This window comes from Peromyscus leucopus, chromosome 3, assembly GCF_004664715.2.
Source record: "Peromyscus leucopus breed LL Stock chromosome 3, UCI_PerLeu_2.1, whole genome shotgun sequence".
Taxonomy (NCBI): Eukaryota; Metazoa; Chordata; class Mammalia; order Rodentia; family Cricetidae; genus Peromyscus; species Peromyscus leucopus.
In genome coordinates, this window is record NC_051065.1 from 21,010,225 (window position 1) to 21,025,714 (window position 15,490).

A 15,490-nucleotide genomic window follows, 5' to 3' on the forward strand; every position below is an offset into this window, starting at 1 on the left:
CACACATTTCTCCATCAACTGATGTTCTTGTACAGCTCATTTACATCATCTACATTATTTCCAGCGGAAGTGACAGTATATGTGTTAGCAAACTGGCCTGCTTACAAACCTCAAGTTTAAGAGGAAAAAAAAAATTCTCTTAACATTTCTTGTATTTTTTTTACTTCACCATTCACTGAAAGTTGCATTGATTTTTAATGGTAAAGAATAAAGCAGGTTATTAAAATTTAAATAAAATGAATTAAAAATTGAGAATTTTCATGATTGAGCAATTGCAGTTGTTTTAGTGTTCTATTGTTGTGAAGAGACACCATGACCATGGTAATTCTTTTTTTGTTTCTCCGAGACAGGCTTTCTCTGTGTAGCTTTGCACCTTTCCTGGAACTCACTCTGTAGCCCAGGCTGGCCTCAAACTCACAGAGATCCACCTGCCACTGCTTCCCAAGTGCTGGGATTAAAGGCGTGCGCCACCACCACCCGGCGACCATGGTAATTCTTATAAAGGAAAGCATTTAATTAAGGCTTGCAATCATGGCAGCACACAGGCAGACATAGTCCTGGAGAAGGAGCTGAGAGGTCTATATCCAGATGCCGTAGGCATCTTCCTCAGGAAGGGAAAGGCACAGGAACTGGCTTGTTCTCTTGAAACCTGAAAGCCCACCCCCTCAGTGACACACTTCCTCCAACAAGGCCACACCCACTACAACAAGGCCACACCTCCTAATCCCTCTGAAGTAGTGCCACTCCCTAATAACCAAGCATTCAAATATATGAGCCTATGGCGACTATCCTTATTCAAACCACTACAGTCATGATATGCTAATGTCTACAGCTAGTGTCTAGGGTCTTCAGCATGGTCTCTTTTAGTGTTTCTAAAAAGTCATCATCAAGTTTGAATGGGGATTGTCTATTCCCTTAGGCATATATATATATATATATATATATATATACACACATATAATAAACATAGGCAAATAAACAAGTTATTTTTATTGTCATCTATTATGAAGCCAACCAATGTGCATGTTCTACTTATTGGCATTTACATGTCTACAATACACGGGATTCTTTTGATTCCTTTATTAAATTTTTTGGTGAGCTGTCAAAATATAAACAACCCTAATATTGACTTTACAATTAGCTAGGCTAAAATTGCAAATATCCTAGACATTCTGTGTGAATAACATGAGAGGATAAGTGGAAAATGATAGTTTATAAATGCCTGGCTTTCAGAAACAAGTTCTAATTAGAATGATCTCTAGTCAAAAATGGCACACAAGTAATATTAAAATTTTAAACCTTAATGTACATCTAAGCTTAAAGTGTAAAACTGGGAAAGCTGTGCCAGTTTACCGCCAATACTTCTTATAAACAATTCCTTTACTAAATATTTTAAACAAGTACTTATTTTATATAAAAGCCTAAATATTATGTATTTTAATACTAAAAACAGAGGCACAGACCTGACACTTAAGCATCCTGGCAGTGGTTTATGATCATATAATGCTTTTCGAGAGCTTTGCAAATTTTATATCCCCCCCACCCCCCGCCAGGCCAACTGATCACAAGTCACTTCCAGTAAGGCTTGAGGGCTTGAGGACACACCAAGTCTCTGGCTCTTATTCACTACATACTCTTACATACTCTTTTTTCCATGTTTGGGTTAGGTTAATGTAAATTTATATATATTTATAAATAGCGAAAAACTACACATAAAATATATCTGTAAAAAATCATTTATATGAGTGTGTTGACTTTTAAAAGCAAGACTTGAAGTATTTAAACTTAATTATGAACACTATTTCATTGAAGTGAATTGTGAATCCAATGCAGTATTAATTATAAAATTTTTTTCTATATCACATTTCAATGTTAAAAAAGTAAAATCCATTTTTAAAAAGTTGCCTAACATACAAACTACCTATTATTTACCAGATGTAACCCTAATAGATACTTCTCAGAATGTCTACATCCTAGTCGGAAATAGCACATCTCTAAGGGTTCTGATGTCACAGGCTTAAATATATATGCATGTAAACATTAAAGTGGTAATCTACAAAATGCTAGATTGTACTTAGCATTAGTGGAAATTACTTTATGAAGTCAAGTCCCCATTAATTTGTCTCCTAAAATCTCTGTTGGTCTTAATCTTTCTCACGCCAGCAATTGTTGACTACTCATATATTCTTAATAGCTCCTTCATCATGCTGGTGGCATGTGACTCCAGACCCTAAGCTGGAGGACTGCTTCAAGTTACAAGCTAGCATTGCCTCCATAACAAGTTCTAGGCCTGCCAGGGCTATACAGCAAGACCCAGTCTCGCAAAGAATTAATAAAACAAATAAAGCAAAACAAAATGTTCATCCATTCATGTTCATATATATAAACACACACATGAGCATCTTATTTTTATGAAAAATTCAGGTCTAGTTTTTAATTAGTATTTCATGTAGAACCACTTATAAATGTATTTGGAAGATTTGAATATTATTCTTACAAAGTTAAGATCATGAAAGCACTTTCTCTTACAGTCAACTAATTGAGACTCTGGGTTACATAACTTTAGCAAATTCAGATCCTGGTTAAATAATGTGGGAGGAATAAAGGAGGCTGAAAGTACCATGTGTGTACCAAGATTTTTTGCAAAGTCAATGGTGCAATCAGAATTCTCTGTCACCTCAAGGCAAAACAATGGTGTGAAGATGGCTGCCATCAGGTAGGCCACGTGAGGTCAGGGTGGACTTCTGGAGGGCACAGGAGCTGAGACCTGTTTAAGACACAGTACTTCTGGATAGAAGACAGCATTTGAAACAGAAAGCAGTGAAGGCAAGAGGGTTCAGAAACAATCACATGAGTCGTGTCTGAAGGACGATGGTGGCTGAGGAACCAGAGGAGAGCATGGAAACACAAGAGGCGAGAAGCACCGCCAGATGGGACCGTCAGCAACAGGCCCAAGAGCTTCCACACAGAGTGGAGGGCCACTGCAAGTGTTCAAAGAGGAGATGGGTGTGGTGGATCTGTGATTATTTCTACTCCTCTGTATTGATCTGTACTTGAGATACATAAAAGATCAATTCCTTTTTCCATAACAGCACTTTCATATTTTGAAAAATGTAATTATGTTCTTCTACTAGAGATATAATTAGGATGGAATGAAATGGGGAGAGAGTGAAATGAGAGAACCTACTTAAGAAGACACTTCCCAGTTTTCCAAGTATTGAAATATGAACACAAATGACCTGGAAAACAGGGAGAAAGGAAACAGAATATGTGTCATCTACTCTTTTCAAATTTTTCCAACCGTGTTCTTAGAAGTTGAGTGTGCATACTGTTTAGTCTTTGAGTTTGTCTTGGTGTCTGGTGAGCAGCTCCCCAACGAGTCTTGGACCACGTGGGGGAAGTGATGTGTGCATGCCACACAGCAATGTGAAGAGTAGAGAGCATCATCACAGGGGTGTCTTGGCACCCTTCACATTATTTTTCCTGCCTTACTGAGGCCTGTGAGGAGGAACACCAGACCCCACTCACGCGTTTGTCTAGATTGTACTTCTCAAGGCATCCTTTCAGCATCACATGGTGCTCTCCCACTGACAAAGCTGAAAGCTGGAACTGGTGCTTATAAAGAACATCAAATATGCTGCATGAGGGCACTGCTGTCCTCTTTCCAGTGATGTCACCTCAGCAGTGTTTTCAGAATGACTGGCAGTTCAGTTACACTCACTAAATAGTATCTCCTTAAAGTGTTCATTTATAAGATTTTGGCAAACTACAATACATTTAGAGTGCTTTCAAAAAAAGTAAACATCAGTCAAATAAAACTGATTTCAAAGTTCAACCAGAGTTGGATAAGATGGCTTCTTATTTAAGAGTCATAATTATCACAACCAGAGCTCTAGATGTAAATTCCAAAGTCTGAAGATTGTACCCTTTGTCTTATCACGTTAGAAGAGATACAATTCATTTGAGATAGATCCTGGCTGACTCTTTAAAACAATAAACAGATTTTTTTAAATACACTGCCTCAAATCAATCGGCCTACTTGTCTAATAATGCATGCCACTGGTGTGTGAACATCATTTCAGTTTCAATTGTTCCAAAGCTGGTTTTGTTAAAAGGAATTGAGAAGAAAATTAATATTGACTGAGGTGGTGACTAGGAAGTCCATCGCCATGGCAATTCTACTGTGTTAACAATAAGTTGCACTATACAGCTTAGCAACAGTGGTGTTCACACTGCTTTAGTATTCAGACAAAATATTCAGTGTAATTATAAATATTTATGGGGAAATTGCCATCCATAAAAGTACGAAGTTACCAAGCTGCTCATTAGAAAGCCTCAGATTTACCTGACATTGCCCTTGGTATTTCGCAGAACAGTTGCTGCAAAATTCTGTGTGACCCCCACCAAGCTGATTCCATCCACTTCCACAATCTGGTCATTGACTTGGATCCTGGAGAAAAAGAGAAAATAGCACCCACAGTGAATTCCTCTGTTAACGTGCTGCCCTTTCCAAGAAAGTAACTTGACCAAACACTTGCTGACTCCAAACTTATCTTATGCACAATAGGCTCCAGATTGTAGTAAAATATCTTCAAAGATACTTAATATCTTTTGAAGATTGCAGAGACAGCTCAGTTGGTACAAGGCTGAACTTGACACCCAGAAACTGCGTGAAAATGTCCACAGTGGATCCCTGCGGCTGGCTGGCCAGCCAGCCAAGCATGTGTAACTAATTCAAGGCCAAAGAGATACTCAAGAAAATGTAGACAGCACCCGAGGAATGAAACTTGAAATTATTCTCTTTGCATCTACACTCATGTGCATATACACGTACACACACCCACATAAATATATAAATGTGTGTACAGATGCAGACATTACAAAAAAATAAAAATACCACTGGGAGCTAGAAAAGTAATATTGAAAGGATTCACCTTATCACACATATTCTTAAAAAATATAACTATAATGCATGGCAGATCTCTAGCACGTGTTGTGCCTAATTAAAGGTAACTGATACTGCTGCAGTACCCTCGGAGCATAATCCCTGATGCTGCTCTCCTCCCTCAGGGACAACATCAGGAAGTGCCTCAGTGCTTCAGATATACAATGCTCACATGTGTGCATGTGTGCTTATATATACTCAAAGATAGATGTTTATGTATGTATGTTTCTGAGATGCCTATTACATTAATATTGATAAATGTGAAGTACTTCCAAATGTACACATGTTTTACATACATCATGTTTTATTCCTCATAAGGAATACTGTGGGCATGGAATAATGTGGTATGAAATTGATAACATACACTCAAGCACCCAATTTCCAGCTTTATCAAATCTGAGCACTGTGCAATACTTGAATCATAGTTTTTTTTATAATGTATTACAGAACAGGGGAAGCCCCTTAGCTGTTTTCTTATAATCTTCTTGCCTTTATTTCTTCAGTAGAGATGTCCACATACTATTTTTTGTGTGTTTAGCAATAGATGCCAATGAATGCATATAAGTATACTTCTCATCTTATTACTTACTTTTCTCACTCAAAATTAAATTTAAGATTTTTTTCCTCTGGCAACCATGGTTGTAATTTTAGCTAATTCGTTTTGACAACTATATCATAGTATCTTTTGTGCATCTACTTTCTCTAGATGGACATGCATCATTTTTAAATTTGGCTATTATAAACACAGCTGTAAATAATCAATCTGCTATATGCTTTTTTAAACACACGAGTCCTTCCAGGGTATACACTTGACTCAAAGAGTTTCAATCACAGTAGAAATTAAACAAACATACGGGAGTCATAGAATCCTTGGTGTTTTCAGATCTTTTAGAGGTTGTCAATCATGGAGTTTCAGAGCTAACCAAGCTTTATTATTCTGACATTACTTACCTACCTTGTTCCTTAGAGAAGGCAAAGGAAGTGGGTGTGCTAAGGATGGAACCCAAGGTTCGCAGGCAAGCTCTCCGCCAGTGGGCTCTACCCCTTGCTAGGAAACCCAGTTCCCCAAATACTCTTTTAATCAGATTAATTTTCTTACTACTTTTGGAAATGATTAGGCAGCCGAATAAAATCCTTGATCTCTTTATTTTATGTTCATGAAAGTCATCTTTTAAGTTCTTTAGGGGTCACCTGTATTTGAACATCACCTTCTGAAGGACCCATCCAAGTGACCATGTGGGCTTCCAAAGCCAGTCACAGCACGGCGCTGCAGAAAGACACCTCAGCGCTCAAAGGCCACTCCCATCCCATCTCAGAGTCATTGTGAGCGGCTCCCACCCCATCTCAGAGTCATTGTGAGCGGCTCCCACCCCATCTCAGAGTCATTGTGAGTTTCAGAGACAACAGAAATATTATTTGTTGCCATCCAAGTCTGCCAGCAGTTTATTTTTCTTTCTTTTGATGTTTCTCCTTCTGTATTTTGTTGTACTCCCCCACCCCCGTTTTTGCCATTCTGGTTCTAGACCTAAGACGATGATGATCATGGTAGTGGCAGCAGCAGCCCTGGCTGGGGACCCTCACTGATAATAAGAGGGAGCAGGCTCTTGCCCTCTTGCCATGGAGAGCTCTGCAGGGGTTAAGGGGCTCCATGGCCCTCAGGGACAGCGGAAGAACCTGCCTCACTACCCTTTGAATTCTCTTCTGAATTTACGAGTTCAAATCATTTCACAAGCATTTCATGACTCCTAAAGGGAAATCAGACTTCACAGAAATACTGCTGGATGTGTGTTGTGTTCCTCTGAGGACTTCATGTGTGGCTAAGGTTGCAAACTGAAGCTGTCCGTTCTCTCTTCCCCTCGCCCCTCCCCTTCTCTCTTTCTTCCTCTGTCTCTGTCTCTGTCTCTCTCTCTCTGTTTTTTGAGACAGGGTTTCTCTGTGTAGCTTTGGAGCCTATCCAGGAACTCACTCTCTAGACCAGGCTGGCCTGAAACTAATAGAGATCTGGCTGCCTCTGCCTCAGAGTACTGGGATTAAAGTCACGCACCACCACCGTCCGGCTTAAAATGTGTAACCCAGGCTGGCCTCGAACTCATGATCCTCCTGCCTTTGCCTCCTTCAGCAAATTATGTGCCACCACAACCGGCACTGTCTGTGTGATTGAATACAAGTGTCCATCATTAAGTGACAATGAAATAACTCCCTAAGAATGGTATTAATAAATACAAATTACAGAGTCTCTGAAATTATGAAGATGTGATCCAGTTGGATTTTTTACTGTAAACAGTTCACAATGCTAACTTTAGGTCTATTCCTGGGTTCTCTATTTTGTCCTATTGATCTACTTATTTATTTGTAAATACCCCCATTTTCTTGATTCCTAAAGCTTTAAAAGAAAATCTTTAAGTCAGATAATGTCCCTTTCCAAACTTTGTTCTTAGCCTTCATTACTGGGTGTGCCGTTTTGAATTTTCTTTCTTTCTTTCCATGTAAAACATCATCGTCCATTCATCAGCACTCACTGTTGTTGTCTGAATGTGAAATGCCCCTCACAGTCTCATGCTTGCACTCCTGATCCCCAACTGGTGGCCGTGTTTGGAAAGTCTTGCTGGGGGAAGTGGTCACTGGAGGTGGGCTTTGAGATTCACATCCTGGCCCCACTTCCTGTTCTCTCTTTCTGCTCCCCCAGTGAGGCTGAAATGTGATCAGCCAGCTTCCTTTCCCTGCCTCCATGCCTTCCTGGCCTGGTACCATGTCTTTGTGCAGGCTGGAGGGCTCTGTTCCTCTGGACCTGTGAGTCTGAAGAAGGCCTGGCTTCCTCAAGCTGCTCTTGTCCAGGTATTTTATCAAAACAATGGAGGGAAACTAGAACATCCATCAATTAACTTAATGAGATTATTCCCTGAGACTTCACTGGATACAGAGATAAAATTAAGGAGAATTCGCATCCTGACAGTATTTTTTCCTCCCTGTAAGTAGGAATGTAACTCCATTCATTGACTCATATTTGATACCTTCAGCAGAATTTTATAGCTTCCCTCATATGGAGCCTAAAATTTTGTCAGATGTACTTAATTTTGGAAGATGATAATATAACCATTATTTCTTTTCATTTCAAATTTTGTTCATTCCTTCCTGATCTACTGTGAGTGGCTAACAGTGAATAACTTTTATGTAACAAACTCATATCCTACCAATGACAAAATTACTATGTTTGAGAAGTTTTCTTTTTTAAATAAATCTAGCTGAAAGAGTATTCCTGCAAATACTATTTCAGAGGACAAACTGCCCCTGCTTGCTTTCTATGTAGTCTTATAAAAAGTGATCACACTTGCTTTCAGATTCTGAGAAGGGACCAGGCCTTCATTCTTCAGAGAATACTTCCAAGGTTGGGCAGGGATACTCCAATGCAGACAAGAAGTCTCACAGGGGATTTCTCTGCTCCCAAATTAATTTCCTTTGTACTACTGACACAAAGCAATGTGTAACAAGAAGATAATTAGATTGGGGAGTGGTGGCAGAGTCCAGTAACAATGGCAATTCTGGAGACTGAGGCAGGAGGGTTTGCTTGAGAACAAGATTTTGAGACCAGCTTGGAGAATGAAGCAAGACCCTGTCTTAAATAAATAATAAGCATAGCGGAATGCAGGCAGAGACAGCTGAGCTCAAGTTCAAGTCTTCAAGCTTTGGTGGCAAGCAACCCCAAGTCCACAAGAGAAGAAAAGTAGAAACTAACTGGGAAAAGCAGGATGCTTTGGGGAACAGGACCTTTCAAACGCTGATTATCGCCAACATGACATAAAACAAATTAGAAATGTGTTCTTGACACCAGGCAGATGTGAGAAAGGAATCTCATTTTAAAAAAAGTTTTGAAAGTATTTAAAGCCTATAAAGCATTAAATGTAAATCAGTAATGCTGTTCTATTGTAAAAAGCACACAATTGACACCCTCCTACAGAGCATTGTTATTGTTCTATTTCTACAAATGTTTATTCAGCTGCTTCTGTTCAATGACTTCAGTTCAACTCTATTTTGTACAAAACCTTGGATTTTTGACCATGAATTACTTTAAGACTTATTCCTTAGTTCCAGAGGGTCATGTCTAAGATGTGTATTGTCACAGAGTAGGAAACAAAAAACAAAAAGTCAAAACCTTCTCATCCAGTCTTTCATAACACACACTTCAATACTCTGTAGTTTGGGTAATTATTATTCTGAATGAGATATGCAAGGAGGTCAAGGAGGAAAGCTAGCACAGATAATAATGCCATCTTCTGACTGAACTGGAAACTTGAACAGGCACATCTAAATGACACTGGGAATACACTGTTGTTCCCAAGACTCACCCAACACAATACTTGTAAAAGAAGGCACTTGGGGCAAAGGCAGAGATAAACTGGGGAGGGGCCCCGCTTAAAGGAGCCCAACAAATACCAATGAACATGTGGGAAAACCTGGTCTACAGATAGGGTCTAGACCACTAACTCAAAACCCAAGCCTTGTGGCACTCCAAAGAACGAAATACACAACACAATGAGAATATGTGGGTAAAATAAACGAGGATAAAAGATGGTCAGTTTTACAAAAAAAAAATGAAGAATAGAGTCAATACAAAAAATACCGGTTTCTGGAACAATGTAAAGGAAACAGAGAAGCTGGGCTCACGTGATAGTACACACACCTTTAATCCCAGCACTCGGGAGACAAAGGCAGGTAGATCTCTTAGTTCAAGCCCAGTTTGGTCTGCAAAGTGAGTTCCAGGACAGTCAGGGCTACACAGGGCAACCTTGTCTCAAGAAAACAAACAAACAGGAAAAGAGAGAAAAGGGGAAACAGAATTCAAAGTCTTTATGCTAAATTTGGGATAAAAATCAGATTGTCAGATAGGTTCCATTTGTCCCATGCTTGAAGCATGAGTTTGAGAGTCTTCCTAGACAGTGATTAAAAATAAACTAGAGGACGAAGAAGAAAACGGCCCATGAGCCACAGCGTAGGCCATCATTTTGAAAGCAACAATTTTGATAGAAAGCTAAGGGTAGGGAGTAAATACAGACTTTGACATGTTTAAGTTTAGACTTCCGTATTAATTCTGTTGGTTGTGTTTAATCGTGTTTTTGCTAAAATGGAGAAACAGGTAAGAAATTTCTGTCAGTTAAATAGTGGAGGCAGTTGGTTTGGACCACTTATTTCTGTAGATTCTCACGGAAACACCAATGAATAACACCATTTGCCAAAAAAAAAAAAAAATCAACAACAACAAAAAAAAGAAAAACGCATACCAGTAACATTTTTAAAAATTAGAAGTACATGTAATTAGTGAACTTTTTAAAGGGCTTAGGGAAGGTGCTGAAGAGATGCTTCAGCAGCTAAGGGTACTCACTGCTTTATAGAATGACCTGGGCTCAGTTCCCAGCACCCACAGCACAACTGACTGTAATTCCAGTTCCAGGAAACCTGATGCCTTCTGGCCACTCTAAGTAGCTACATGCATGTGATACACAGGCATACATACATGTACATGAATTAAAATAATAAATTGTTAAGGACAAGGGTACAAGAAAAAATTAAAACTTGAAGGGCAATAATGTCATGGCATTCAAATTATCGAAATAGTACATCTGAATGGGGTATAACAGCTGCCATTTGGGAGTTCTGCTCTGGGGAGCACAAATTGAATGTTGTTTCTGAAGGGCACTTTAGCAACATATTTCTAAAGTATTCAACATGCATTGACATAGTAATGCAAGTTACCATTATTTAATTAGTTTCAAAGAAATAATCAGAGATGTTCTTGATAATTTGCATATAAAAATGTTGACATGACCCCCATGTTAAAATAAAAACATGCCAAAAACATCTATAAGTTACACACACACACACACACACACACACACACACACAAATTGCAATAAAGATATCTTTAAAATCCATTGTAAAAATGAACTACATGTTAAACTGTAATGTACTATTTATGTACTGACTGTGGAGTTAGACACCATAGGTTTATAGTGAGGCTATGCTACTTACTTGTGAGTGTACATAAGACACTTTAGCTTCCTTCTATATACAACAGAAGCAATAAAATGCTTAATAAATCAACATTATTAGCAAGAGCAAATAAGTTAAAATACACGGAGCACAGATCACTGCTGTCACAATGTAAGCATTCAACAAATATTCTCTTGATGAATAAAATGTATAAAAACCCAAGGTTGCTGGGCAGTGGTGGCGCACGCCTTTAATCCCAGCACTCGGGAGGCAGAAGCAGGCGGATCTCTGTGAGGCCAGCCTGGGCTACCAAGTGAGTTCCAGGAAAGGCGCAAAGCTACACAGAGAAACCCTGTCTCGAAAAAACCAACCAACAAACAAACAAACAAAAAAACCCAAGGCTGTGCAGAAGTATCCCTTTACCCATGATTTTACTTTCCATGCTTTCAATTACCCATGATCATCTGCTGTCTGAAAGTATTTAGCAGAGAATTCCAGAAGTAAACAATCCCAAACTTCCAAACCGCGTGGCATTTAGTCTAAGTAACAGGATGAAATCTGCCTTCGTGTTTTGTCCTGTCAGGATGAGAGCCATCCATTTGCCAGGGATATACATACTGTGTCTGCAATCATCCTGATAGTCACATAAGCATTAAGTTACCAGATGAGCAATCACAGTATCACAGCACCTCTGGTCAAGTAACTTACTTTAGTTAGCAGTGGCCCCAAAGTACAAGGTAGTGTTGGTCCCTAAGAGTAAGAAGATAATTCAATTGTGCCAAAGATAGTGGGCTGCCTTTAAGTGAAAGGTGAAAGTTATCAACTTAAAAGAGAAAAAGGAAAGTGTATTGACATACAAGGGTTTCTAAACTCCATGGTCAGAACAAAGGCAGAGCTGTTTTCTGAGATTTGGTTCTGGCCCTCGTTTCAGGAATCTACCCAGACAGGGAACAGGCCTGTGGGGAGACAGACTACGAAGACTTAGGGTCTTCCTTTACTTAACTAAGTAAGCAAAGCTGCACCAACTGAAGGACTCCCAGAGGAGGATCAGCAGCAGAACGCTGACAGTGCCTAGCAACACGGGGAGAACTTGGCTTTCTTCTCTCTACAGTCATCACATTACCCTAAAAGAGCACTGAGGTACTGACAGCCGATGCTACCATTTCTACAGCGACTAGGGAAAGAGCGTGAGGGGCTTCCCTTGGCCGAAGCATTACAAGAATGACTCCTTAAGCAAGGGCATGGGGAGAATGAGAAAATAATGAAGCTGAAGCCCCTGGACTTAGGGTCTACAGTCTACAACCCAAGGCCCAAAGAAATTCTCTCAGATGCAAGGGACAAAAGGGAAGCAATACACATCATTTGGAGTGTCCACACTTCCACAGAAAATTTACCATGTCTAATATATAGCAGAAAACCAGTATTATGGCATGCTCTAATTCCTTTAATGTGTCTGTGTAAACATGATGCTTGCACATACCCACGTGCCCCACCCCCCAAAAAGACTGTAAAAAGTACTATAAAGGAGAAAAGAAAAACTGTCAACCTAGAGAGAATTTATCACCAGGAGTCCAGGTGATGAACTGTTAAAGGAGGTCTGTCAACGAGAAGGCATGACATTAGGTAGAAATGTGTGTCTTGCCCAGGAAAAGAATGTGGGCAGGCCAAGAAGAGCCCAGGCTGCAAATCACTCCAGCACTGACACTGATCACAGCACAGAGCATGCTCTTCAGCCTCCTCAAACTGCCGAGAGGCCTCAGTGCTGACTCAGAACCAGGCGCTAGCTGTAAGGCGAATGAGACTGTAGAAGTTGGGCTACTCTTGGGTTCTTGAATGTGTTCATATAGTTATTTGTTGGCATGATACTTCTGTGAAGGGGGCTGGGGCGAACTCTACTTCTCGAGGTGTGTTCCAACAAAGAAGCAAGGATGAAAGGCAGGAACACCAGCTGAAGCAACATTAACGATGTTCATGGGATTTCAGTGTGCATGGGGATACAGATCTATCAGCAATATCCCAATTCCCCAAGAGAAGATCTAATATAAATAGTGAAACAACACAGGACAACAAAATAAAATAAATATTTGATAATAAATAAGATGAGTCAATTTTAATTTTTAAAATAAGTGAGGAAAATATAAAATGGCCTGTGTTTGAAACCAGATCTAGGAGTGCTGAATGCAATCTTTTTCTTTGTGTTTTCATTTTGCATCTTTGTTTGGATTTGTGACCCAGTCACCTAAAAGGTGATGCATAATCCTTCTGTTTTGCTTGGCACTAACTGTAAGGATTATTTCCTATCTCCCTGAAATGACTTTCACAAACGAGGTAGATTTTTACAAGTTTAATTCACTTAAATGAAAGGGGTCCTTTCAATGTGTTACAAAATTGTATTAGTATTTCCCACTTTAATTCAATTTTATTTTTTGTTTTTTGGTTTTTCTAGACATGATTTCTCTGTGTGGCCCTGGCTGTCTTGGAACCTACTGTGTAGATCAAGCTGGCCTCAGAGATCTGCGTGACTCTGCCTCCAAGTATTGGGATTAAAGGCATGGGCCACTATGCCCAGCTTAGGACCTAAAACTTTGTTTATTTTTATTTATTTTTTATTGTGTTAGTTTGTAAGTGTACTCATGTCCACACATGTGGAAATCAGAGGACAGCTTTTAATAACATCCTATTGGCAACAATATTTTCCATGATTAACTCAGCATCTTTCTTGAGATCCTGTCTCAAAAAGTAAATAAATAAATAAAAATCAATTTGGTACTACCCCTTTACAACCCTGTATATACCAACAGGTGTTTCAGGATTATGAAAGACAGAGTGATGCTGCTGTGAGTCTCAACAGAGACCATGATTCATTGACTACTTGAGAAGAAGGTTATGCAATATGTAATCTAACATAAAAATGTTATTTGTGCAGTGTTCTTTGAATTCAGCTGTCATAATCTGAGGTCTTTGTTCATTTCTCTTGTCCCCTTCCAGTTTCCCATCAGAAGCCTGGTGTCAGGCAGAATCTTTCCATTAAAGATACATGACCTTTGAGCTGATGCAAGCTAAAACATTAAGCCGTAATTACGCAGAACAGGCTGCCAGCCTCTGCTCATGGAGAGGTCTCCTTCTACATGTTCAAGTAGTGCTCTAGCACCTGTTTCTTTGTAGGAGACATGGAAGAACACTAGTCTCCATAATTCCCCTCAGGGCAGAAGTAGATGCTTAAGTTCCCCTCCACCTCTGTCATTTTCAAAAGCATCAGAATTATGAAATTCATTTGAACATTTCTGAAATAAAGTTATATGTCAGCTTCCCCAGGATACACTCTTAAACCATACACATCATGTTATGGCCCACTTCCCACTGAGTAAGTAGATGGGTGGACAGAAAGAAAGGCAGACAGACAGACGTACATTTATTGCATAGCTATTCTGTTACCAATAAGAAAGTAATTCACATGCTTTAACATTCTCCCACACCTGAGAAACACTGAAAAAAATGTTTTTAATCAAAAGAAGAAGATCACACTGACAGAAATTTGCGGGGCAGTTCCAGGGATCCAATTCACATTCAACAGTATCAAGCTCACCTGCCATCCCGCTGAGCAGCGCCACCATCTGTCACTGTCTTGACAAATATCCCCAGCTTCTCCAGGCCTGCATCGGCGCCAACGCCCATTCCAATAATGCTTATGCCAAGCCCATCCTCATCTAGGAGAAAGAGAAGACAGTGAGCAGCAGGCTTTGTCCTGTTCTGGGTGGCTTAGCTGGCTGGTGAGGCTGCTTGCCGCTTCTAGCTTTGTTATACATTGTGCATGGGACAAGTGATGTGTTTGCCTACACAGGTCAAGAGCCTCAAATGGTTCAAGAATTCAGACATTCTTCTGCTACTGTTGGCAATCCAGTGTAGTCCTAGCGAAGACAATAATTTGGTTCTTGAAGAATCAATGGATCTCAAAACTGAGTCTCCGATTACCCTATGCAATATTTTAGTCATGAACAAACATACTCAACAACAATTTTAATTTTAAATAAATGTGACCCATAGTTATTTGGAATTCCGTCTTTTCCTTTTTATCATCTACTCGTGTTAAGAAGATTGCATGAAGCCTGGAGTTAGCTCAGTGGCCAAGCACTCTCCTACTGTGCCTTATGCCTGAGTTTGGTTTTTAGCACAACAAAAGAAAAATAAAGATTGGGTGTATAACTGAGAACACTCTTCTATGCTTCTATACAAGGACCCATACTCATCAGTAACAATTAGCAGTATATGCACGGGCACACCTATATGAATATACAAACACACACAGGCAGACCCATGCTCATGTATATTTAGCTTTTCTTTCCTTTACACAAATAAGACTTCAATTCTTATGGCATCACACACATTTAAAATTAATAATACCTCATGGATAAACTTTTATAGTCCTAAATCATTTCTAATGACTGCATAATATTTCATGATAATATATCACAGTATATTAAATCACTTCCTTATTAACAATAAGTCACCTTTATTTCCATTTTATTGGCCCTGTAAGCAATACTGAAAGTTATATTTCAA

The 15,490-nt window shown here is 39.4% G+C and overlaps 1 protein-coding gene across 11 annotated transcripts in view; it reads right to left on the minus strand.

Annotated features, from left to right (window-relative positions):
- Positions 1-15,490, minus strand: part of Ppp1r9a (protein phosphatase 1 regulatory subunit 9A) — a 258,866-nt gene that overhangs the window by 92,565 nt on the left and 150,811 nt on the right. For all 11 annotated transcript variants that reach the window (XM_037203519.1, XM_028869810.2, XM_028869813.2 and 8 more), the window contains exons 4-5: positions 14,517-14,637; positions 4,346-4,450 (exon numbers count right to left, since the gene is read on the minus strand). In XM_037203519.1, the coding sequence (XP_037059414.1) occupies positions 4,346-4,450; positions 14,517-14,637 (226 nt within the window). The remainder of the gene's footprint in view (positions 1-4,345; positions 4,451-14,516; positions 14,638-15,490) is intronic.